The following is a 27,500-nucleotide window of genomic DNA, read 5'->3' on the forward strand; positions in this document are numbered from 1 at the left end:
TCAGGGTTTATGTGGAACTTGGGGGTTGGGATGGAAAATGAACAGTTTATTCAAAAATGGCGACAAGCACAGCTTTTGGCATCTAATATGTTCATTAGGTTATTGCGAGCAACAATATGTAGGAATGTCAGAAAAATTGAATGAAATATATGAGCAAGTGGCCAAGTATCAGGGGGAATCAGCTTATAGTGGCAGATACGCAATTTATTTCAAGGAGGTACAAAAAATAGAAAGAATTACAGAATAGAAAATCAAAGAAGTTCCTCTGGGACTCAAAAATGAACTGGAAAAAGGTTAAGCGTACGGTTAAGTTTTCAGATGGGTCAAATAAAGGACTGAATAGACCCAAGAGAAAAAGAGGTCTAGATCCAGACTAAGGAAAAACCCAGACAACTCCAGTGCTTCAGAGGTCTCTTCAGGCTATTCTAATACTGACAGAGAGACCAAAGGGGGGTGAGCCACAAATAATGGTTCCCCTAATGCCAAAGAGATCCAGCGGCCCTTTAGGAGGGGCGGGCGAAAACATCGTCATAGAACAAATAGAAGGCATGTTTCAGAAAACATTGAAATCAACAATAGGTAGAGATGATGCTCCCAACCACATTCAGGCTATTGAAAAACCAATTGGTGGTAAATATGACCAACTATGAGCTTTCCGATTTGGAATTAAATGTACTTAAAGGTTTAGGTTTTGTTCCAGCCAAGTGTTTTTTTTTGATATAGTGAATGACCTAAAAAATTTTACCCGTAAATTAAATATGAAGTATTACTTTGCACATAGACCACACTGCAGAGATTCAATGGACAAGTTTAAATTTAAAAAATCTGATTTTCAGGCACCATATCACAGAGCAGTGAAGATTTCTGAACAGCAGGTGATGCAAGATATGAAACTCACTCAATCAGAATGAGGTGTTTACGAGTTGCGCCCATAATTTGACCAAGGTAAACAAAACAAACATTGAGGAATTTAGCCATGAATGATAATTTGGTAATCACTAAAGTGGATAAGGGGGGAGCTATAGTTATCTGGGGTCAGGAACAGTATTTGGATGAAGGCTCGTAGATATTTAACGTTTGTGATATCATATTATCAACTCCCCTTAGATCCTACCAGGGTATTTAAAACAACATATAGATGCTTTCCTGAAGCAAGTAAGAGAGGCAGGGATTTCCATTGAGTTGGAACAACAGTTAAAAGTAGATGGTCCTCAGTCACAATACTTTTATCTGGTACCAAAGATACATAAAGGGCTAGCTGTACCACCTGGAAGACCTGCAGTAGCGGGGCGGGCATCAATTACTGAACCTTGTGTACCTAGAAGCAAGCTGAAGCCATTACTGACATATGTGTCTGCCAGAATTAAAGATACAAACCAATTTTTATTATTAATGGATGATCTGATAATCCCTGTCAATGCTTATATTGGGACATTAGATGTCCAGGCACTGTACACAAGTATCCCACATTGGGGATGAATAAAAGCAGTTAAATACTGGTTTGAGACTTCCAAGTACTATGGACCAACTGAGCAAGAATTTCTTTTGATACTGTTGGGAATGGTTTTGGAACATAATGCCTTTAGGTACGGACAAGATTAGTATTTACAGATAAGGGGTACACCGATGGGTGCAACCCTTGCACCCATCTACGATGATTTAATTATGGGTTACTTGGAAGTTGAGGTCATTTATCAACAACATGAGTTTACTGCAGAACTAGGCATGTGGTGTAGACACCTGGACGACTGTTGGGTAGTATGGCAAGGTACACAGGAAAGATGGATGCAATTTGTTGAGTACCTTAATAATAATTAGTATGGCATCAGGTTTAGTGGCAAAACTGAACTGAACAATGTTGAGTTTTTGGATGGGATGGTATGATGGTTACGAATTTATACCAGAAACCATTCACCAAAAATTCTTTGTTAAGAGCTGATAGTTGCCATCCAGGTCATATAGCCAACATCCCAATGGCCCAGTTTAAGAGGTTAAAATCAAACTGTAGTAAGGGAGAGGACTTTGAGCTACAGGCAGATAAATTAAATTAAAGTCAAGATCCTTGATTAGAGGCTATGGGGCCAGGAAGGTCAATAAGGCTTTGCAGGTAGTTAATGGGATGTCTAGGACAGAGCTGCTAAAGGAGAGAGAACATCAGACTAGAGAATCCCCTGGTACACTCAGGTTTATTACTAGATATGGCAGTAACACATTTAAGACTAAAAAGATGTAATAGCAAAGCATTGGCATATTTTGAAAACAGTTTTTTGACTACCTTAGTAAATAACTGATCAACGTAATTTTGGTTATAGGAGAGGTAAAACTAATCAGGGAAAGTTTATCTAATTTTAAAAACAGCAAAGTTCCAGTTGAAGGGATAATAGGAGAATCAAATTGTGGGGAGCACCTACTATGGACACTGCATACATTGCAAAGTAATCTCTAAAAAGTCATTCACTTCAGTAAACACTACAAAGCTTATAACTTGTACAAGTGAGTGGGTGATATAGATGGCGGTGTGCCAATGCGGGTCTTTTTATGTTGGACAGACATCTTTGTGTTTGAGACAGAGGATAAAAAGAAGTTGTGTACTCACCATAACGTTCTAGCTGAGTAGGTAACTTCATTTGTCTGCAACCTGTGGGTACTGGATCCGTCCTCGGATCCGAGCCGGCAGCTTTACCTAGCGAAAAGATCCGAGCTCCTAGCTCCTCCCCCTACCCATAATCCCCTGCTACACATCCCCCATCCTCAGATCGAGTTTGCCCATCAAGACTCGACAAGACCCTCGAAAGAGGCCAGTAACCTACTGCCTAACAGAATGAGTAATCCTATCCCATGGTTAAGAAGCACGAAACTGGTTAGGGGGAATGTAGGGCGGGGGGGTCGGTTGCAGACAAATGAAGTTACCTACTCAGATGGAACGTTATGGTGAGTACATAACTTCTTTATCTGAAGTAGTTAACTTCATTTATAGGTTCATAGGTTTATACTAGGCTATCTGCCCTAAGGCATTTATAAGCCTAGCCCAAATTTTTGTGGCTTACGCCACCCCTTATATGAAAAAATACTGTGCCCATTAGTTTGTTGTGCCTCTGTCCAGCAGTGACACAGAGATGATTCCCGGGGTAAACCTACGATCTCCCATCCACAGGTCTAGATTTCTCTTGAACAGAGTCAGCGAGGTGCTCTGCCTCACATGGACCGGGATTTTATTCCACAGCATAGGGAGTCTCTGAGTTCATAGGTTCAATTTTTTTCTTACAAAAGCTTGGCTCGAGGGCTGACTTTCAATAGATCGCAGCTTTTTGCTGCTCTGCTACGTACGAAACCCTGACCCAGAATCAGGTTGTCTATGAATGATTTAGCACCCGGTTCCCCACGAACGTGCGGTGCACTGCTGGAGAGAGGCGGCCCCCTTCCGTCCGCTCCGACCCAGTGACGAGCGGCGCTCCTCGCCGGCCTTGCGGCCGGCTATCCCTGGCCAACCGGAGATCCGCGGCGCTGCGGTATCGTTACGTTTAGGCGGGATTCTGACTTAGAGGCGTTCAGTCATAATCCCACAGATGGTAGCTTCGCACCATTGGCTCCTCAGCCAAGCACATACACCAAATGTCTGAACCTGCGGTTCCTCTCGTACTGAGCAGGATTACTATCGCAACAACACATCATCAGTAGGGTAAAACTAACCTGTCTCACGACGGTCTTTGGTCTGCAACCTGTGGGACAGGTTCCCCAGCTACCTAGAAACCTTGGGCGGCCCTCAAGGAAGAATATTCCGGAGCACAGCGGAACCAAAGGAAGCCCTACTCCTGGATATCATATCCAATTTATAATGGGAAATGAATGTATGAGGAGGACCACCAAGTAGCTGCTGAACATATGTCTATAGGGACTCTAGACCAGAACGCTGCAGAGGTAGCTATGGATCGGGTTGAATGAGCATGGATTCCCAAAGGTACCACCGGTTTGTTTGAAGCTAAATAGGCCTGAATGATGCATTGTGAAATCTAGTTGGCTAATGTAACTTTGGTAATAGGTTTACCTAAAGAAGACTTGGCAAAGGACACACACAATTGATCAGATTTGCAGTTGGTTGCTGTCCTGAGCAAATCAAAACGCAGGTGTCTATGTACATCCAATTTGTGTAATGTTTATTCCCCTTTGTTCTGGAAATTGGGGAAAAACACTGGCAAATTAATAGACTGACTAATATTTGACTCAGAGGCTACTTTAGAGAGGAAGGAAGGATTAGTCCTGAGAGAAAATCTGTCCTTATGAAATATTAGGTAAGGGGGTTTCATACAGAGGGCTTGAAGCTCAGACACACTCCTGGCTGAAGTTATTGCAATCAGGAAGGCTGTTTTCCAAGACAAAATTTCAACTGAGCAGAAGCAGCCGGTTTGAAAGGAGGGCCCGTCAAAGCCTGTAGGACCAATGTTAAGTCCCATGGTGGGACCACAGACTTAACTAGCGGTTTTAACAGAAAGGCGCCTTTTAAAAAAGTTTTGCAAATCCTGGTGGAAGCCAGTGATCCTACATCATCCCAAACATGAAAATGAGAGATGGCTGCCAACTGTACTTTAGCCGTAGATGCACTGGCTCCCTGATGAAAGATATGGGACAGAAAATCAAGAATCGTCAGAATAGGGACAGTAAAGGGGTCTAAGCCCCTGTCTTTGGCCCAGATGGAAAAAACGTTTCCATTTACTACTGTAGATTTTTCTGGTAGATGGTTTGTGTGCTGCTACCTGAATAGCTTTCACTGGTGACGAGATACCGGGAGTCCTAGCTATCAGTGGAACTGGATCAGCCAAGCCGTGAGCTTGAGTTCGCCCAGGTTTGGGGGTTGTAATCCCGCAGGAAATGAAATTAGATCCGGAATGGGATCTAAGATCCAAGGAGGAACTACATTGTGAGACCGCAGGTAAGGGAACCAGATCTGGCGAGGCCAGAATGGTCTATGAGGAATATCTTGCTCCCCAACCGATGGGCTTTCTGCAGGAACTTCATCATGAGCGGAAGCGGGGGATAAGCATAAAGTAGACCGGGGGGCCAAGCATGAACCAGAGCGTCTCTGGGGCTCTCCCCTATTGGGGGAATTAGAGCGAAAAATTTGCTGCACTTTGTGTTTGACGGAGAAGCAAAAAGATTGCAGCAAGGTAGACCCCATTTGAGGAAGATTTGTTTAGCTACTAACTGGTTTAGAGACTACTCGTACGGTGTGAGGATCAAGTGACTTGGCTTGTCCGCTAGGATGTTGGCCCGGCCCGGAATGTGCATTGCTACCAGAAAGCGGTTGGTGGAGATCGCCCATTCCCAAACTCTCATAGCCTCTCGGCAAAGGGGATAAGATCTGGTTCCTCACTGTTTGTTGATGTACCAGACTACAGACATGTCTGTCTGAATTGCAATAGTTCCCAGAGGAAGAAGGTCTTGTAGGGCTTGCAACGCCATAAGCACCGCCCTCATCTCCAGAACATTGATATGCAGAACGGTCTCTGAGGGAGTCCACGTGCCTTGGACGGTTCTGCCCATAGCATGCCCCCCCCCACCCGAGGCGAGAAGCGTCTGTGGTCAACGTGGCTTGGGGCTGAGGCATGACAAAACGGTCTCCCCTCTCGCAGCTCCTGGGAGTGAAGCCACCAGAGAAGGGAGTCCTTGCAAACCCTGCTCAAAGGAATCGGGTGTTGAAGGGGTAAAAGTGACCATTGGACCTGAAGAGTCCACTGAAAAATTCTCATGTGCAGTCGCGCAAAGGGTGACAGGCCAATGGCTGCCGCCATGGAGCCCAAAGCTCTCAGGACTAATTCCACAGGTGGGACTGGGGAATTCAGAAAACATGAAGAGACAAGCTGCGCAACCTGTCTATTGTTAGAAAGGCCTTGGGGTGGCGTGTATCTATCTTGGCCCCTATAAATTCCAGAACCCGCACAGGATGAAGGAACGACTTTTGAAGGTTTACAGTAATACCCAGACGCTGAGTAAGAGCTAGGGTATAATCCCTGGCAGAGCAGAGCTGATGCCTGGTGGAGGCAGTCGTCCAGGTACGGAAAGACCCGAATGCCCTGAAGTCTCAGGTGGGCTGTGACCACTGCCACGACCTTGGTGAACACCCTGGGGGCTGAGTTGAGGCTGAACGCAAGAGCCCTGAACTGATAAGTGACTGGCTCCCAGCCGAAAGCGGAGGAACCTCCTGGATCGTCTGTCCATTAGAATGTGGTAGTACGCATCCTTGAGGTCTATGGAGCACATCCAGTCGTTCTCCCGTAGGAAGGGGAGAATAGATTGCAGAGTGACCATCTGGAATTTCTCTTTGGGAATGAACAGGTTTAGAGATGAGAGGTCTAGGATAGGCCTCAAGTCCCCCGTCTTTTTTGGCACTAAAAAGAACCTGGAGTAATTTCCCCAATCCGGACTGGCCTGGAGAGACGTGCTGGATGGCTCTTTTTTCTAATAGCTTCGAAATTTATGAAGCTGCCGCCTCCCTTTGTTCGGGTGGGACATCGGGGAGGCGTTTCATAGGAGGGGGAAGACTCAGAAAGGGAATGGAATAACCTCTGGATATAATTCGGAGCACCCACCGATCCGTAGTAATGGACTCCCAAGTTTGAAGGTGCTCCGACAGACGCCCCCCCCACCGACTGCCTCCAGAGAGGGACAGTCGGGTAAGCCCTTAGGGCTGTTGCGTGGGCCTCAGAGAAAGGTTCTCGAGACCAGAGATTCCTCGGCCCCCCTCTGCCTCTGGGCCGGCATCCACCTTGTCCTCCTCTGCCTCTTAAGGACGAAGGGTCCGAAGCGGGACCGGACTGCTGTGATTTCCGGAACCACATCTTTTGCCCCCTCTGGTTCCTCGAGAAGGACCATTGGGGATTAGAGAAGCGGATCCCAACGGCAGACAGAGTCTTCCAGTCTTTCTTGCTTTGGACCAGCGTGTTGCGGACGGTCTTGCCAAACAGCGTAGAACTGTCAAAGGGCGCGTTCGCGAAGGATGCCTTGAAGGGTTCTGCAAAATCGCAAAGGTGGAGCCAAGCATGGCGCCGCAGAGCGATGCCTGCTCCGCTGGCTCTAGCCGCTCCCTCCGTGGCATGGGAAAGTAGCCGCATAGATGTGTTAGTGATAGATTTCAGAGTGACCATGTGAGCCGAGAAGGTGCGTTTGTCCTCGGCCGACATGGACTCTGGGGGAGCTCCAGCGTATTCCTTAATCAAGTCTCGGAGTCTGATGACGTGTGCCATATAGTTCAGCTCCCTTACAGAGAAGGTAGCTGAACCAAACATCCGCTTTCCAATGCAGTCCAACATCCAAGATTCCTTATCTGGAGGGTGGACCAAGGAACTCTCCTGCTCTAGCTCCTTCTTGGTGGTAGCCGCCACCACCATGGCATCCACTGGAGAACCTTTAGACCATGCCAGCCTATCAGAAGGGGGACTAAGTATCTTGTCTGGTGTTCTGGGAATTGGCTCCACGGTGTCCGGCTCCTTCCAAGCCCTGGTGGTAATTAAGTCCACCAGGGGGTCAGCCGGGGGGGGGGGGGACACCCAAGAAGTAGACGGGCCTGCATAAAACGCCCCCAGGAACACAGACTCGTCCGAGGAAGGTTTTTGGGCAGACAATCCTCCTCCGATTCGCAACATCTCCATGATGTCTCCAAAGGAGACATCCTCAGGGAGTGACCTTGGGGAACCTTCCCCGTCCTCCAAGTCTGTGTCCTCTGTGAGGAACTCAGGGGCGTCCAGGTGCCTCAGTTTGCACTTCAGTTTGTGAGGAACCTCCTCAGTGGGGCTATCCGAGAAGCGCTCACCCACGGGGTCTTGTTCCTCTAAGGGAACCAACTGGAGCGCCGATGCAGGCTGTCCCTGTGGCCGGATGACGGAGGACAGGCCCAATTGCGCAGGGGTGACGGACAGATCCGCAGCCTGGACCGGGGATCTGGAAGTACTCGACAGCACGATCTCCACTACATCAAACGCCGAGGGCGAACCGGTCTCCCCAGGCTCCGAGAGCAGTCCCCTCGGCTCCGATGCAGGGATCGGCGTCGGAGCCCAAGTGGTCGGACCCAAGAGGGAAGTGTGCTCTGACTTAAGTGGCACCTAAGAAAACAGTTCCACCCACGGATCCGACGCGCGGCTCCAAGAGATAGGATCAGACACGCTCGAGGGCATAGTCGGCGATGTAATCAAGATGGTCGGCACAGACGGTTCCCCGGGTCCGAAACGGCACGGATCCGAAGACTCCAAAACCCTAAACTGGGTCGGAGAAGGAGTGATCGGGGTAAAGAAAGGGGCAAAGCTCCCCCCCGGAGGGGGGGGGGGGCTGGAGCACCCCCATCTGAATTTGAGCCTGCAAGAAATGACGCATCATCTGGTCCAAATCAGCGTTGGTCAAGCTTCTGGGGGATCTGGAGGAGGTCGTAGAGGTGGGCCTGGAGGGCCGCCTCAAGGACCTCGAGGGAGACTGGCACTCCTCCTCCAGCTCCGGGGAAAAGCACGGAGAACGGAGCAGAGAATGAGGAGAACCAGAGGCCCTCTTAGCGGGACTAGCTACCTTAGCTGGCGGGGCTGAGGGATGAGACTCTGCCCGCCTTTTATGCCTGTGCCGGTCCTTATCTCTCCTTTTTTCTTTTGAAGAGGAAGAGTCCCCCTCACCCCGAGAAGCAGAGGGAGTTTGAGTCCCCAACAAGGGAGGGGGATTGGAAGGCACGGGAGCCGCAGCCGTGACCAGTGCCTTAGAGGGAGAGGAGGAAGACGAATCCGGGGGCAACCATCCCGCCAGAATTAGCTTTTTCCTCCTATTCCTGATAACCTGGGGGTTGAAAGCCGTACAAACCTGGCAGCTGGTGGATAAATGGACCACCCCAGGCAAATAACGCACTGAGTGTGGCCATCAGCTGGGGACAGCTTATGACCACACTCAGCGCATTTAGAAAAAATGGCTTTAGGCCCTTCAGCCATCACACCACACACTCACTCACTAGGGGGAGGGAATTGAAGTAAATTTGAAGTAAAATTACCACAATAAAAATACGCTAAATATATTAGCCGGTAAAGGGGGCTAAACAATACACACACACCAAAGAAATTTTAGAAAAAACGATTTTTAAAGGTATTTTTTTAAAACTGGAAAACTCTCACCCACGCCTAGGAGCTAGTCTCTAGAAGCTGCTATAAGCCACGGCAAACTAGATCCGAGGATGGGGGATGTGTAGCAGGGGATTATGGGTAAGGGGAGGAGCTAGGAGCTCGGATCTTTTAGCTAGGTAAAGCTGTTGGCTCGGATCCGAGGACGGATCCGATACCCACAGGTTGCAGACCAAATGAATTTAACTACTTAAATCATTACATATTAGTGATACTCAATTCCAAGAGGGCACGCAGCGCTCTATATAAGCGTATGCAAGTACATCCAAGGGCTCACTTTATATGTAGGAATTGATAAAGTGGTAGGGTCTGATTTGACAATAGCACATAAACATAAGATTCTTGCTAAGAAAGAAAGAATCTGGATAGTTAAACTTGGGAGCATTATTTAAACCAGGTTTGAATGAACATTGGTAAAGTAAAATGTACTAATTACATACGTTTTCATTAAGACTGTGTACCTTAACTAGGATTATTTTAAGGTTAAAAGATATTTATTAAACTCTGGTTGGGTGAACTCAAAGTGAACAAGTAGTGTGTGTACATGGCAAGACAAACAGCTTAACTGTTTTCATATGATTTACACTCAGTGACACTCGTAAAGCTTTGGCCGGCTAAGAACTTGCTGTATTCAACTGGACGTATAAGGGAATTTAAGTACCTTTAGCTGCACTTTTTTTTTCAAAAAAATACAGTATTTAAATTGATTTTAACTGTGTGTTGCAGGAATATTAACTGAACTGGAAGTTTTGACTCCGCTCTTCAGTTAGTCCCACCCACCCTCCCTGTTTTTGTTTTGGTGTTAATCTTAGTGGCCTTGAAACTGCCCGCCCCTCTTGTAAATTTGTGTTTGGATACTCCTTCTGGGCCCATCTCATTTACTCACTCAACTGAGTGCAGTGAGATCATATTCTGATTTCAGGCACTCCTACTGTGTACAAAGAGAGCATCTGGGAAACAGAAAAAAAAATTAAGCTTGTTTCCTGCCTTTCCTGTTAAGTGGTATAGACTATTTGTAGGCTTCTGAGCCCCCAAGTCCTTCTGTGTTGGAGGGAAGCCTTCTAGCTTAGGTTTTTTTTTCTTATAACTAGCCAGTTTTCTAGTTTCAGCACTCAAATCTGTTTCTTTGATCTCAGCACTTGTTCAGAAAAAAAAAAAAAAATGTAATCTGCTTTTACTGTACTTGTGTTTCTACCTACTTTATTTTACTTTTGCATCATCTTAAAAGTACTCAATTGTATTTATTACTGCTTGGTGTAACTCATTCTAAGCCTTTTGGTTTAAACACTTGAGCTTCGGACCAGTTGTTTTGCACTGAGAGGGTTTGTGGTCTGCACTGTAGTGGCAGAACAGGTAGCTTACATCCTTCTAGGTTGGGAACTGCTGATTGAGGGCTCAGTGTCTGTTATTCTAAAAGTGTATTAATTCTGGTTTAAGCACTTGGGCTTTCAGGCCAGTTATTTTACATTAAGAGGGTTCGTGGTCTGCACTCTTGTGGGAAGAGAGGCTGGACTCTGCCCTTCTGAGCTGGGAATTTCTGGTTAAAGGCTTATAGTGCATGCATATCTGAACTGCTTCCTAATGAAGTTGGTGCGCCTTGTTTGCTGTGGCATAGACTGGATTCGGGCCTGCTGGATCTAGCTTTGTTTGTGTAACTTGAGCACTAATCCGGGCATTCTCTAAAGTATTCAACTGCATTTATTACTGCTTGGTAGTAACTTGATTAAAGTGTAGCTATCATTCTAAGTCTTTTGGATTAAGCACTTGGGCTTCAGACCAGTTGTTTTACATTAGGAAGGTTTGTGGCATGCACTGTGGTGGCAGGACAGGTAGCTTTCATCCTTCTAAGTTGGGAACTGCTGACTGAGAGCCCAGTGTCTGTTATTCTTAAAGTGTATTAGTTCTGGTTTAAGCACTTGGGCTTCAGGCCAGTTATTTTACATTAAGAAGGTTCGTGGTCTGCACTCTTGTGGGAGAAGAGGCTGGACTCTGCCCTTCTGAGCTGGGAATTTCCGGTTAAAGGTTTATAGTGCCTGAATATTTGAACTGTATCTTACTGAAATTGGTACACCTTGTTTGCTGTAGCATAGACTAGATCCAGGCCTGCTGAATCTAGCTTTGTTTATATGCTTGTTGTTTGTTTGCTTGTTATTTCCCTAGAACGCTAATTCCACCTAATACGCGGCTTCTCAGCGCTTTTGTGGATCACTAGTGATATCTGCATTGCTTACTGTACTTATTTCCTTGTTTCACTTGAAAGAAAGTTACTGTTTGTCGTTTTTGCATTTAAGTTACCTGTAACACATTGCACTTAAGTTACCTGGCACTTGCTCGCTAAAGCAATTATATAAGTCAGCACTAAAAATTAAAAGCACAACACCCTCACTCCCCACTGGCCCTTGTTTTCAATTATTAAGGATTCCCAATATTATTCTAGCATGTCCAAAGGTCAGTTGTCAATCTCCTCTCTGGTCCAGCTGGTGAATCTGGGAATCTTGAGGCAATGTTACAACTGCCTCATGCACACAGATAACCCTCTCCTCCTCCCAACAAATTCCAACACATGTGAGAGATGCAAACATATAGCCAAACTGGAGGCTAAGCTCTCTCAAATCAGTACTGGCATAACCAGTCAGGAGGAGAAGGAAACCACACTCACCACAATTCCAGTCTCACATAGACCTACCACGACAGCAAACCAAACACATAATCACACAAAAACATACTCGGAGGCTCTAAATAAAGATCTGCCTAAGCAGCAGAGACATCCAAAGCAGACACCCAAGCAACCGCTACCCCAAAACAAAACACGTGCAACACACATCTCACAAAGCCAGTGTGCCGAACAGTCACAGCCCTTAAGACTAAACAACACACCTGATACACTTGTAATAGGTGACTATCGTCAGGCACACTCAGGCTGAACAAGGAGAGGGTCACGGTGAGCAGCCTGTCGGGCGCTAGGATCCGCCACATAACACAAGCACTCTGGTCACTCCAAGGCAAGTACAAATATGACTCGGTCATTGTCCATGCTGGTGTGAATGACCTGAGACGTACCTCCCTGGACTACATGAAGAGAGACATAAAGGAGCTCTCTGAGCATGTAGCCCAGGCCAGTATGACCCTGACCTTGAGTAGCATCTTACCCTCACCAAGAATGATGCCACAATATGAAGACTTAAGATGATCAATTTCAACAATTGGCTTAAGTACTGGTGTCATTCAAAGGGGATCCAATGCCTGTCAGCTTGGGATGATATGCTCGACAAGCCACGATGCTTCGCTACGGACGGCTTGCACCTATCACCCCTGGGCTTTCGGATATTGGCAAAGGCTCTTGCTTCCCCCATAGTGCCTTTTTTAGGCAAGGCTCAAAAGACAAACCCACCTCCATAGGTATCACAAGGGATAAGAAACTAAGAGTAATGCTACTCAACGCCAGAAGTCTAAACCTCAAGATGCACACACTCGAAACTCTCCTTAGCATGGAGAGCATCGATATCTGTGCAGTAACAGAAACCTGGTTCAGGGCTCCCGAGAGCACCCCAGCACTACCAGGTTATACCTCATACCATGCTTTTCGGCCCCAAGTCTAAACCTCAAGATGCACACACTCGAAACTCTCCTTAGCATGGAGAGCATCGATATCTGTGCAGTAACAGAAACCTAGTTCAGGGCTCCCGAGAGCACCCCAGCACTACCAGGTTATACCTCATACCATGCTTTTCGGCCCCAAAACTTGGACCGAACCACAAAAGTAGGGGGAGTATCGATATTCATCAAAGATACCCACACCTCCAGGTTGGTGGCAAAGCACGAAGCATCAGAGACTATCCATGTGCAACTAACTGTGGGTAAAACTGCCTTCCAGTTTATAGCCTGCTACAGACCACCCTCCTAAACCCAGGAACCCCACTCGGCCTTTCTGAGAACACTGGAAAATATGACGGTCTCTCCAAACAACATTATATTGGGCGACTTCAACTACCCAAACATAGACTGGGGAGCATTACTCTAGCTCCAACACCCTAGCCCAAAGGTTCCTAGAATTTATAAACTCAAATGCTATGGAACAACTTGTTACCACTCCCACAAGAGGGGAAAACATACTGGACCTAATCATCACCAACATGGGGACTCTATGCTCCAGACCAGAAGTGTATCCCTCACTGGTAAGATCAGACCATAAACTAATCTCACTGGATATTCACATCCCGACCCCACCCCCTGCCCAGAAAACCAGTGAAAAACTTCTCTAAAGCAAATTTCACACTCCTCAAAACAGAGGTGGAATCCTTCAAACCTCCCGGGCCTGTGGAAAATACGGCCCAGACCACAGAATCCTTTATAAAACGCATTCTATGAACACCTTCAGGAATGCATGGATCATGCGATCCCAAATAAAACCAAGACCCAATCCTGCAAAGGCAAATGTCCTGTCTAGTTGACCCCAGCCATAAACAAACTATACAATAGAAGGAGGAAGCTACTAAATGATAGAGCAAAATCCCAAAAAGGGAAGGCATCACTGATCAGTATTAGCAAAAAACTACGGGCACTCATAAAATTGTCTAAGGCCAGCTTCGAGAGAAAAATTGCACAGGACACTAAGGATAATCACAAGGCTTTCTTTAGTTATGTTAGGAACCTGGGTGGTAATTCCCAGATATGCTCAGAATTAGTCCAAAATGACAAAAAAATACACTGAACCCACAGACATTGCCAACATCCTAGCTGACAGGTTCAGCACAAACCCCCCCCTCCACCAAAAGGGCAAATATCTATCCCAGCAGAATGCTGTCCCCCTGACATCTCAGATGCTTAGGTAAAAGCCGCCCTCTCCAAAGCAAAAAACACAGCATCAATGGGACCAGACGGTGTCCCGGGCTGCATCCTACATGAACTCCAAGAAGAGCTAAACCCAAACATAAAACTACTGTTCAATCTCAGCCTTACTACAGGATATGTGCCCAAAGAGTGGCGTACAGCAACAGTGGTCCCTCTCCATAAAGGTGGTGCCTCAACGGATCCCGGAAACTATCGCCCCAAGCCTGACTAGCTTGGTCTGCAAAGCTATGGAAAGGATCATCATGGACCTCATAAATAAAGATATTGGGGACCTACAGACACTGGATCCTGCCCAGTTCGGCTTTAAGGGCAGATCCTGCCTCTTAAGCCTGGTTGATTTCTTTGAAACAGTCAACAAGGCCATTGACGAGGGGAAGGTGGTCCACACAGCCTACCTGGACCCCGCAAAAGTCTTCGATACAATACCCCACTCGGGCATTATAGACAAGCTCACCAGCTTAAATATAAACCCCTATGTCACTAATGGATTGCAAACTGGCTCAAGGACAGAACCCACATGGTTAGAATTGCTGGAGCCATGTCAGACTCCAAACCAGTTACAAGTGGTGTCCCACAAGGCTCAGTCCTGGAACCTCTCTTGTTCGGTATATTTCTCGGAGGTACAGGCCAACAAGGAAGGACTGTGGCTGACCAAGTTCGCAGATGACTGCAAACTGGGCGCCATAATCGACTCTCCAGCAGACACAAGCATCCTCCAAAAGGGCCTCATAGAAACAGACAACTGATGCCAGAGCCATGGCCTCAAGCTAAATGCCAAAAAGTGTATAGTCATCCCCTTTGGCAAAAACAAAGTGCCCACAAATTACCACATAGGTGGTAAAACATTAAGTACAGAAGAAGTAATTAGGGACCTAGTGACCCAAATTGATAGCAGTCTCTCATTTGACAACCACGTGGCCAAAGTGGTTAGAAAAACATTTTATATAGCCCACCTAATCATGAAGGGATTCACATCTAGATCAGGGGAGGTCATCGTGCCTCTTTACTCATCCCTCATCAGGCCCATAATTGAGTACAATGCCCCTTTTGGGATGTACCTTACCAGACACCCGCAGCAACTGGAAAAACCCCAAAAGTACCTCACCAAGAGGATCAAAGGGCTCAAACAGATGCCATATGCTGCCCGGTTAAAGAAACTCCAGCTCTACTCAGTGGCATACCGCCTGTTCAGAGGCGATCTATGCCTGACGTATAAAGCCATGTCCAACCCGGAATTAATGGGCATGCTGCACCTCAGAAAATCCAAATCCCATCGAGCTACGCGCGCGAGAGACTTGAACCTCAGCACTGAAATAAATAGGACATACTGGAGGGACAGATTCATAACCCAGAGGCTCCCTTCACTCTGGAATAAAATCCCAGTCCAGGTTAGGCAGAGTCCCTCATTGACTCTCAAGAGGAATCTTGATGAGTGGATGGGAGATCGTAGGTTTACCCCGGGTATCACTTCCGTGTCACTGTTAGACAGAGGCACAGTATACTAACCTCGAAAAAGGGCATAGCAAAATTAATTTAAAATGGTTGGCGAAAGCCAAACACATTGCCCTAGGGCATTTATAAGCCTAGCCAGAGATAGCCTAGTATGAACCTATGAACCTATACTGTTTCATTGCAATATTGCTTTAAGAATAAGTGTATAAAATGACAAGCTTCCTCTTTCAGGAAGGAAAAGCACTGATGACGCCATGAGGCGAAACCTTGGTTTGTTGGGTGTGGCGGAACACATCTGCCATTAAAAGAAAGATATGGCACTTCCTTAGTGTTGTGTATTTATCTGTAGTTATTTTAGCCTTTTTGGCTAAGCAATGGTGCTGGAGACTGGAGCAGATTTTTATTTATTTTCCGTGCACCACAGTACATCGTGCATGGGCGGTTTTGAGGAGTATAGTCATATTTATATTTTTTTATTTTTTATTATTATGCACACACACACCCCTTGTATATTATAAAACCACTGACAAAACACAGTATGCAAAACTATCTAAAGAAAATTATGCCCTAAAGCTGGGCCTACCCACTCAAAAAACCTGTCTCAACTAAAAGAACAAGTCACAAGTGTGTGTGTGTGTGTGTGTGTGTGTGTGTGTGTGTGTGTGTGGGGGGGGATCCTTCAATTGAAAGATCAAACTATTAACAAAACTTCAGATCTGCACACCTGCAGTTTTACCACTGAAAACTAAGGAGGGAATAGCAGTTTGCTAATCATTGTCCGATGCCCACTCTATGAAGATCAGAGACACAAAGTAATTGCAGCCTATCCCAACACTCGTGCAAGGCAGAGAAGGTAAGCCAGCAACAGTCAAAACAAAACACAAACGCACACCATCTCTTATACATAACAAAACTGACAAAAGTAAATTTACTTCATATCTAGAGGTTATGCATTATGCTGCACTTTTTTGCATTTAAAAAAAAAACAAGTGTTTTCAGTTTTGTATCTCTTGACACACAGACACTACAAAAGTGTTAAAGGGGGGAAAAAGTCTGCAGGCAGGTTAGTTCACTGTTTCTATCTACCTGGTGCTTCAGCAGTAACCTCTGAAACAGTAACAGGCGGGGTTACAAGATGTGAAGACACAACAGAAGCTAAATGAGTGAAGAAATAAAATCAGTTGGACTTTGTATTAACAAAAAGTGCCAGTACATAAAAACAGAGGGATATGGTCTACCATTAAAAAAGAAAAAGCAAAATGATCTAGTTTTAGGGCAACCCAACCCAGTACAAGAAAAGCACTGATCAGGATGCCCCCCAAATTTAGCAACTTAGCACCCCCCCAAAAAAAAAATTCTTTCGCACTCCCATCTCCCTAGGGAACTACCTCTTGCCTGTCTGACCCCTTTATTCACTCACAAACTAGTTCATCTATACCAATCCACGTATCCAATACCAAACTTCGCAATGTGACTTACTGAATTAATTAGCCAAAATGTGAAATAGTAACCTTAAAACTGCTATTTCTCAATTTTCTGAAAAACACTACACACACCCGAAACAAATGCTAAGTCACATGACAACCAGAGTTACATAACAGATACTGGCGTTTTACTTTTCTTTGTATATTAAATGTATTGCTTTACAGCAGGAGTTTAAGACAGACAACCTAATTTCATTCTTACTAACAAAACATTTACCCTCCGTCTTTAACAGTCCATTGAAACAAAACATAGCAACTTCAGCTTGAACACGAGCGTTATGTTCAACTGCATATGTACATGCCTAACAGCAAAGACCCCCCCCAAAATTTCTGCAATAAATGTAGGACTAAATACGAGGAAGCTTGTGATACAAGAGAAATCCTCCTGCAGGCAGCAAAATGGTACAGACACCCCTCCACAACAGATGTCTCCAAATGACCATCTATAACAGTCATGGCCTTCTGCCCAGTTAGAGCTAGTGTTCCATTAGCAGCTTGAGCATTTCATGGCGCTGGCAAGAGAGGATGAACAAACCCTTCTTGGGGAAGAACTGGGGTAAAGACCACTATACATTGCACAGTTCCCCTTGTAGGAGGAGAAGGAGCTGCGATGCAAATACACAGCCTGGGAATGGGTATAAAGCTAAACAAGCTAGTTGGGGATGGCAGCAGTCACAGTGGGTGAGTTTTTGAATACTCTCACGAGTGAACCAGAGAGATTTAAAACAAACTCAGAACACACACACACAATACAAAGGTGTGGGGGCACTATAAGCTTTTGTAATTTAAATTGCATACTCCCGCATTAAGGGGGCAGTAAGAGGCTATTCAAATTCCCTCACCACATGAGAGCCAGCAAGAGCTTAAAGGCCTCTCATGGTCACCTGAATGATGCGTACCCTCAGACATCTCTGACTTTGGCTCTTGGTGAACGCCCTTAGAGAAGGGTACCCAATGTGTGCCAACTGACAGAGGTTTCTTAGTAGACAGAAACAGGGTGGGGAAACTGGAACAAAAAGAAAATGCAGGAAAACAGTCTTCACATTTGATCTTCATAAAACACAAATCCCACTCTGAAGTATAGACAGATACCCATGACAGAACTAAAGCTCTACCATTGCAATACAAGTCTAACACTCAAGCACCACTGTTTGTAACTAAAGAAAAAAAAAAAAAGTGTAGCTTTGGAATAGAACGATATATATCCAAGGTCAGACTGCTGCCTACATTTAAGAGGTACAGATGCTTAAGTGCCAACACTTAAGTAACAAATCTGTTCTACTATACTTTCTCAAGAAAATACCCACACCGTACACTCTCCCTAAGATATAAAATGGAGGAAGCAAAAAGATCAATTAAATGAGCACTTTGAGGACAAAAGATGCAGACGCAATAAGGCAGAAGAGTGACAGGAGTACTTCTACTAATGAACATAGCAGCACTGTTAGTTCAAAGTGTTCATTCCACTATTAAAAACTTCAACAAAAAAGAAATAAAAACAAATTCATCTGCAAGGACATGCAATACTATTTAACCAATGAGGTCACAATATCTGTCACTGTGGAAAACTGACCAATAGTTTATGGCATACACAGGAAGTACCTTGTCAGACAGCTAGATAAAAGCAAATACGTAAACAAACAGATAAAGGATGACAAGACATGCAACTAACATTTAAAACTCAGAAAGCTGTAAAATCCATGTCCGTTCCATAATAGGTTGATTAGATTTGTAGTGATGACTCAAAACATTAAAATGTGCTGAAAAAGTGACACACAAAGAAGGCATTAGACTACAGTTGTGACCTAATTTCTAACAGTATCCTGGACTGCTCCCCAGGAATCAAATCGGTAAACAGAATTTCTCATGTTAAAATGACAATTACAGACACTGTGAAGATAAAGTGAACATACTTATTTCTGTGCTAGTACCTCCGTGTGTCCATAATGCCTAGCTCTCACTTCCACATACAACAGCTAAGCACATCTAAAAAACCCTTTTCCACAGTACATCTATTTCTGGTTGCCACCCCAGCTCTACCATCAGTAGAAGAGAGTCAACGTTTAACTGTGTGTGGGGTGCCCTCCGGAGAGGAAACTCAAGATTATTATTGACTGTGACAGAAGGACAGACAGCCTTGCCAACATTACTACAATACTGATTTCAGAACACGAAGTTAGTGCAGTTGCAACTATCAAATCACACAATGCAGCAACTACAAATATAAGCTGTAGGTCACTCAAAGACCTATGAACTAGTTGCCCTCAAAGAAACTAGGCCAAATCCTTCCACTCTGTACACTTCAAGTTTCACACGTCAAGAAGATAGTGTGACATTTTCTCAATAGTAAGCAAGTTATGCCAATAATATACAGAGATAAGACTATGAATTTCACTACCTGTAATTAAGCTAGCATATGTCCACCTACCAAATACCACCTACAGCATATGCTGTCTGTTTTAAGAGTTAAATTTTGATTATGTGATAGCATAGCAAAAGCTAAACAAAAATCAGTAGGCTGACTAACAAAATCACCAATATTTCAAAATCATTAGACAATACAGATACAGCCTAGTAGAGGAAAACCGCAATATCACCTATCCTGCAAGTTCAATTAACTGGCAACCTCAAGAATAAAAAATACATTCATTTTAATTTCACAAATTATGAGACAACCATGACAATCAGGAACACTTATATGCTTTATCCTAGGCTTTTAATTATTTAACTATGTTAACAAGTAAGCAAATGGTCCCAAAAAACAAATTTCTAGTCACAACCCAGGTCAGGACATAGTAACAACTTTTCAGAATAGTAAACTGATTAACTTTAAAGTTACATTTCAAGCCATTAACAGTTGACTGCTATAGGTGTTCTCCCTCCATCAGTTACCTGCACCGATTACAAGGACAGAAGCACCAACAGTTCAATAAGTACAATCATTGCACTTTTACATGGATGTTATTTACATACCACTGCATTACATACAAGAATATTAGAACTACTTTACATATTTACAATGGTCGCAGTTCAGTCTTAACCCACCCTCTCAACAACAGCGCAAGCATGTTAAAGCCATGCTCAACATAAATGTTATATCACCAAGAAAAGTCCAGTGTTTACTCCCTATTTTTGAATTTGTCATGTGCAGTCACAACATGCAATAGGACAGAACATTTTCAGTTGCATCCATGAGAAAACACTGACCATAGAAAACTGCTTTCATTCACCATTTAGGCCAAGACTTTAACCCCCCAAAAAACTTAAAGCGATGCTGGTTGTACAGTAAATAACTACCTACAAGAAGTCTGAACAAACTTAAAGGAAAAAATTCCAACTCCTTTACCCAAAACAAAATAAATGTGAAGCAAAATGTCAAAATATTCGACAGATAATATACATGCAAAACAAATATGATGGGTACTCACTGAAAAGCTAGGCCTGAGATAAGCCATAGCTGCAAGAAATGACAGGCTAGTCTATTTCACTTATGTTCTGACCACCTGAACAAACAGCACTTTCTCAGGCTGTGGACCTTGTTCCACAAACAACCATAACGTATAACCCTCTCAGAAACCATCCATTCTTGAGCAAGCAAAGTGTTTTCTTTCAAGTATTTCTATTTTACAGTAATCTATAGTTGTGGGGGATCCACAGCCTAAACATCCTGAGTGGTTGTAGTATTATGTGAAGGTATTGAGAGAAGAGAAGAGTGGCTACCACACAAGTGCCACCCAATGAAGCACAGTAGAAGACAGCAATGGAGGTACAGACACCACCTACTAAGTATATACCTTGGGATATCTTTGAGGAGTTTTGATACAGTGCCACACCAAACCACAATCTTCAAGCTACATAGGTTAAACTGCCATCATGTTTTTCCCTGCTTTACCAATACAAACTGGTCATCTTTTCTGAAGCAGTTTTAATTTGAGCATTTTATTAAAATTTCTTCTTGACCATTAAAAGTACAGCGAGAATGAACTGGACTGATTAGGCTTGATTACATTCATTATAAACGTAAGCTTAAAAATGTGACCTTTTTAAGGTCCATATGGTGCTAAACTGACAATGCTCAGAATTCTGAAATACTCTCCAGTGAAATAACAGCAATCAGGAAGAGGGTCTTCTGAGACGAGCACAACAGAAACAGTTAGGCTTGAAGGAGACTAGGAGGAGGAGGACTGAGCTTCTCCAGTAATAAACAAACTGAAAAAATGGATCCCAAAGTAATGGTCTGAAGAAGAATATCTCCAAGAAAAGTGGAGATTCCTTAACCACCATTAAAAGCGAGTGAAGTCAGATCCAAAGTATAAGCCGCACACAACTGCTACTTAGACTACACAGTGACTATGACCAGAATCAAAAAATTCAGATTCTCAAGTGGGGAGGTAGGGAGCAAAGGGAATTCCGTCCGTCTTAACGTGGTTTAGATGGAAAAGGTTTCCACTAGTCTCTGTAAGCCTTCGGAGTAAGAAGACTCCTGGAAATCATCAAGCTGGAAAGGACAGAATTACAGCAGAGACATAATGCTTAATGGCTAATGAGGCCAGTGGCCCAGTGATCTGGAATTGAAAAAATGTTTACACATGTTCCCTTAAGTCTTCTAAACTAGAAAGATTCTGGGAGCTTTCAACATGGACATAACTTTGCCCTTTGCCCGTACTACCACCAATGAAGCTAGATACTTCCCTGCTTTGCAGGCTTTACAGGGGCCAAAGAGGTGCTTCCCAAGGACCAAACTTGCCCCTCTCCTGCACTAGCCACAGAATTTAACCAAACACAAGGTTATCTGGAGTAGGTGCGGAGAAAATGGTATTGTCATACTAACAGATATCCTAAGTTCGGCTGCGGCGGTGCAGCAGTTAGAGTTGTTGCCTCACAGCAAGAGGTTCTCCGGTTCGATTCTTGGCTGGAGTGCCTTCTGTGCACAGTTTGCATATCCTTCCTGCGGTAGAGTGAGTTTTAAAGACACGCAGGTAGGTGCAAGTGTGTGTGTGCGCCTTCTACGAAGGCTAGACACTGGGGTGGCAACTCTAAACTGTAAAAACTCCACTGCCAATCAATCTGAAAACCTGTGATCTGCTGTGGTGACCGCCAACGGGAGAAGCTGAAAAACATTCCATCCCAACAGATACCCTACAGTGACTGGGACAAAAAATTTGACCATCAGATTTTGGAGAACCGCATCCTAGGTTATTTGCTTGTGGTAAAATACACACTGGAAACATCAGACAATACCTGCCACTTGAAGAAGAGTCTGAAAAGTGAAACTAAATGGAAGGAGTATAGCTACTATGATGAATTCATCCCAGTACTGTGAAAAAATGATAGTGATACCAGGAAAACCAAGGCTCAAATCACCATCACTGGAGCTAGTACCTCAATCACCCCACTGGGAAAACAGATACTGGACAAGCAAGCACTAGTAGGAACAAAACCTGGTAGTTGTGGAATTTTGGGAACAAACGTATGGCTGTCAAATTAAGTTTTAGCTTCTAAAACATTTAAAGTTACAGAAAAAAGATCGTAAGCCTATCTGCGGTAAAACTGGACTCTCTCAAGTGAGGGAGAAAAGGCAGTATAGGAGACAGAACGGCGGCTCAACATTTACAACAGATTCCTCAACAACAGTATCCAGCCCCATTACCATGGCAGCTGAAATTTCAACTTTGCCTTTTATGCTTTGCTCTTGAATTTTTTTTTTCCAGTAATGCACTACTACCAATCTTAGTTACCTGAAAGTAAAGAGATTTGTTACCTTTCTCACTTTTATGCTTATGCTTTCCCAATCTGCATTTTCTGGGCTGAGAGGAAAACATTCCCTAAACGATTCCCCTCGGTGAACAGACTGACTTACAGACATACATAAATAAACTTTAAAACGTAGCAACGGCAAACACCTGTTGATCCAAAACCAGCATTCTCTGCAACACAGAAAATTTACAAAGATTGCCATGTTAAATTCATAATTAAATCAATGTTAATACAAATTAGACAAAGTGGGACACAGGCAAGCTAAAATTAGTGCACCTCCCAGCAAGAGAGATGGTTCTTACAGTCACACTTTTTAGCAATTGGGCATAGGCCTAAAATACATCTGAAAAAACAAAAAGGTAAAAACTGTTAAAAATAGACATTTGTCAAACTGTAAATTTTTCAAAAGGAAACCAGACATATTCCCAAGCTAAAAACAGAAAGGTAAGCTCTTGCCAATTAACAGTTTTAGCCTAGAACCCTTAGTGGCAAAGCAATACCAGTGAAAAACTTTCACGGTATGAAAGAACTGAAAAGGCAGCAACATGGCAGGAGGACACAGTCAGCTTACTGGGAAATTTTTATTTACACAGCAATACTAATGCCCCTGGAGTTAATTTCTCCAAGTCCCCGCAGCTGTAGTGACACAATATCAGTCAAGGTTACTGAAAGAGTTGTGCATTGTAGGAATTGACGTTTGCAGGGTTAATAATATCAGTTACTGCAGCCACAGTTGTTGGACCTCAGACATGCCAACAAATAAGGAAGATTACAAGACATTCACACACTACACTGTACTTCTTACATGTACAATGACCAAAAGGATTTTGCATTTGAACACCGTGTATGCAGTACATGCATTTCACTATAAGTGCACATACAATGTGACATGAACAAAAAGCAACAAAGTAACAACTAAAAGTGGGCAGAGTGGAAAAGCAGTTGAGCAAGGTTTGTGAACAAAGCAAAGATAATCTTCACTGGTAAAGGAAGTTGTACGATAAAAGCTAAATTTTTATTCAGTAATGTACACACTAACTGGACAGCCCAATCAGTATGCCCACTGCAAAGCGAGCACATACCAATGAAAAAAAAGTCTGTCAAAAGTGTTACAAACTGTCTTGAATATATACTTGTTAATATTTCATAATGCACGTTACAAGAGATGGAACAAAATGTGAGGAAAGACACAAGCATTCCAAAGCAACTCTAAACACTGCAAGTATGCTTACTAGCAATACCATAATCATACCAGTCAACAGATTTGCAGAACGTTCCCAATTTTCATCATATTTCTGCCCTATCCCTTGTAATATTTTTAAAATCCATAACAATTTCTCAATATCTGGCACTTTTACTCAAAAACAATTAGAATGTAACCTGACAGAAGGGGAAAAAAAGTGCTACAGAAATGATGCATTCCCCATTCTATCATTTGTACTGAAGTGATGTACTATGCAAGAGTGTGGACGTATGTATGCTTACACACATAATTAAGACTTTTAACAAAGTTCACTTCAAGCATCAATTCGGACTGCACATGAGCAAATCTCATATGCTATTGGTGGTTTTAATGTGGTTCAATTTTTTACTTTAGTTTTACTTGCTTTTAAAGTGTGTGCACATAATAAACATTTCTGATAAATTCAGCTCAGAGAAGACAGTGATGTAGCAGTTAGCACTGTTGCCTTGCAGTACTTGATACTGCAGTTCTCAGCTAGAATAAAGTCCGAGTAGAATCTGCACATCTTCCCAGTAACTCCTGGGGCTTCATTAGTTGCATCAGCTTCCTCCAACATCCAAAGATATGCGTATGTCATTATCGCCATCATTACCCCCTACCCCCCCCCCCCATTTTGACATGGGGCTAGGGTGTCGCATCAGTCAGTGTGACCAGATCGGGTCTATATTACCGTATCGAAAACTTATATAAAACGACAACCAGAACATTGACAAATACATATCGAACTGTAATAAGTTCGAAACTGCTAAATTTCAAAAAGTAAAACATTGAAGTATTACAGTTGGCCAAACTCTGCTTCACTTGCGTATTACGTCATGTTGTCGTTACTGACATGTTCGCAAAAACAGAAATAACACCAAACAAATGGTACATTTTAAAACAAATGTAAAAGCGTAGAAACCAACAGTTTATGTATTGTACAGTATAACTTTGTATATTTGTAGAATTATATGCTGTACTTATTTGAGGGATAAATATGCTTTACAGGATTTATTGATCGCGATACCTAGGCATTCAAAATTGTAGCAGTATTTACTGAACATATCAAATATATATATATATATATATATATATATATATATATATATATATATATACACACACACACACACACACACACACACACACACACACACACACACACACACACTTACTTGAGATCTTAGAGTGGAAGACAGGAAAGAGGAAGTACACTTGGGGGAGGGGATTAAGGAACATGCTACAAAGGAAGGCTAGAGAGCTACCGGAGAACTATTTGACAAAGTTATTGGAAAGTGGATAGCTTTTGGCAATGATGAAGTTGTCAAAGAATGAATGAAGGTTCTGTACATACCTTCGAGTTTATACACAAGGAATGGTCAAGGGAGGGTTGTGTGTCAAATGTCACACTTCTGCATGCTTCACTGCCATAAATACAGTCTCAAGTCAAACCAAAAACAGACATCCTGTGCTTAGCATGTTTTCTATATTACCCCCAAAAATGCTAGTTTATAAACATGCAGCTTTACTTGTAGTTTTAGTTCACTAATGCATTGTCAGTCTTCTAAAATAAAAAAGTGAAGTGCTAAGTACACGTACAACTTATGTAAAGAAAGAACAGTACTTGGTCAAAAATCATACAGACTTCTACAAAACTCAAACTAGTTCCATTACCACAAAGCTCTTTCTATGGATTTTCTGTGTAGTGTAAAGGGTTTAGATAAAGCAGAGATTAAGACACTAGTTCAAGTAACACATGCAAACAGTAAAATGCAACATCCACAAACAGCGGTTTTACATTCACCCACAATCGTACAAAACTGCCAACATATGACCAGAGGCCAGGAAAACCAATATGTGAACCCTGGTGCACAGCCAAGCTAGCTTGCTTTTGAAATTGGGTACCTTCACATAACCATTTTCATCCTCAAATGAGAAATGGAATGTTTAAAATATGCACTTGTATCATCTTTGCCTTCGTCAACAGCACAAAATTCTCACGCACAGGCATAACCCACATCTTTGATATATACCACTTACAAGTTTAGCCCTTCCCCACAGACAAGAATGAACTGCTGGCAGTCTTTTATTCAGTGTTATTTCAAGCTTTCTTTTTTAGGAGAAACTGATGATAAAATAAAATATAAGGGCATCTGGGGGGAGGGGGTTGCTTCCTCAAGTTACCACTTGGAAGAGGCTATCACCAAGATCCTACAATTAGTAAAAGTTGCTTTAAGCAAGGACCAGAATGCATCTGTTTAACTATGCAAAGTCCAGTTCAAGGAAAGATTAATCTTTTATTCAATACAGAAGGCAGATCCTGCTAAGCTGAAGTTTGGCTCTGGCATCACCCTTATCCAGAAGCTCTCCCTTCAGTTTAGCTTGCTAGTCAATTCCAGACCAATTAATTCAAAGCAACAAAAAAGATAAATATTTTGGAAAAAAAAGTTTAACCCTTATTACTAGATTATTGAGCTAGTATCTGCTAAGAAAACTTATATGAATGCTATTTTTCCAGTTATACTTATGTACACAATGTGCTGTTTCATATACATAAAAAGTCCCATAGAACTTAAAATTACATCTCAAATTAGTAAGCAGACATACAAAAATAAAGGAAGCTGGCCCAGCTACCAGCCCTAACCGGACAACTCTTTCAGCTAAAGGTTAGTTACCAAACAGCTCACAATACTTGAAATAACTAACTTTCTCAAATAACCCACCTAAAGGCTGCACAGTAGGCTCAGGATATTTTGTTTCCGTCTGGGATGCCATGCTCATCATCTCTGGCATTTCTGTGTCTAAAGGTTGGTCAGCAACCTCAGGATGTTTAGTTTCAGTCTGGGATGCCACGTTCATCATCTCTGGTATTCCTGTGTCTAAAAGTTGCAAAGTAGCCTCAGGATGTAGTGGTTCCATCTGGGATGCCTCTCTCAACTCTGGCTTTTCTGTGCCAACTGCTTTAGTCTCCTGCTCTGCTGCGGTCTCATCAGATGGAGAAAAACTTGTTTCACCCAAGGCTGGTGTAGGAGGGGAAATCACGGTAACATTACATTACCTAAAAAATTTGAATGCAACAACCCAATTGTCCACACCCAAAAAGTGAGCAAGCAAGTGGAACAGTCACCAGTGCCCACATCCCCAGGAATTCAGAAAGTGCGTTACAGATGTGAAGGTAGCCTAACATGCTTCAAATGTGTGAAAGGCTTGATCTTAAAAATGGGGCTATTAGCTCAGTGAACATGCCCAGGTTAACACAAATGAAAACTACCCAGCAACCCACTAATGAAACCGTTCTGACACTCGAAACAAAGAGAATAAAAAAAAAGACATTAGGACTCTGCAAATCTCAGATGGACTAACCCTAAAAGAGTAGTTCAGCACAGTTCATCAAAATATTTGGAAAGATGACATATTTCCTCCAATGATCATGTATGAGGAAGAATATGGACTTAAAAAAAAATATACAAACCACTGCACTACTGTTAATTTACATAAACATTATCCTTTACCCTATTAGCGGCTCATAACCTCCCCCCGTTAATAAATCCCATCGTTATCACCCCATTCTAAGTAAGCCTATAAATTGCAAAT

General features: G+C 43.3%; 1 protein-coding gene across 8 annotated transcripts in view; it reads right to left on the reverse strand.

Moving 5' to 3' along the window:
• Positions 1-27,500, reverse strand: part of NACA (nascent polypeptide associated complex subunit alpha) — a 464,777-nt gene that overhangs the window by 427,243 nt on the left and 10,034 nt on the right. For 4 of the 8 annotated variants that reach the window (XM_044083639.1, XM_044083638.1, XM_044083636.1 and 1 more), the window contains exon 3: positions 26,630-26,926. The exons of the other annotated variants lie outside the window; for them this stretch is intronic. In XM_044083639.1, the coding sequence (XP_043939574.1) occupies positions 26,630-26,926 (297 nt within the window). The remainder of the gene's footprint in view (positions 1-26,629; positions 26,927-27,500) is intronic. 8 annotated transcript variants of the gene reach the window in all.

Source organism: Protopterus annectens, chromosome 9.part0 (genome assembly GCF_019279795.1).
Source record: "Protopterus annectens isolate FY-2018-M chromosome 9.part0, PAN1.0, whole genome shotgun sequence".
In the NCBI taxonomy this organism is placed as follows: domain Eukaryota; kingdom Metazoa; phylum Chordata; order Ceratodontiformes; family Protopteridae; genus Protopterus; species Protopterus annectens.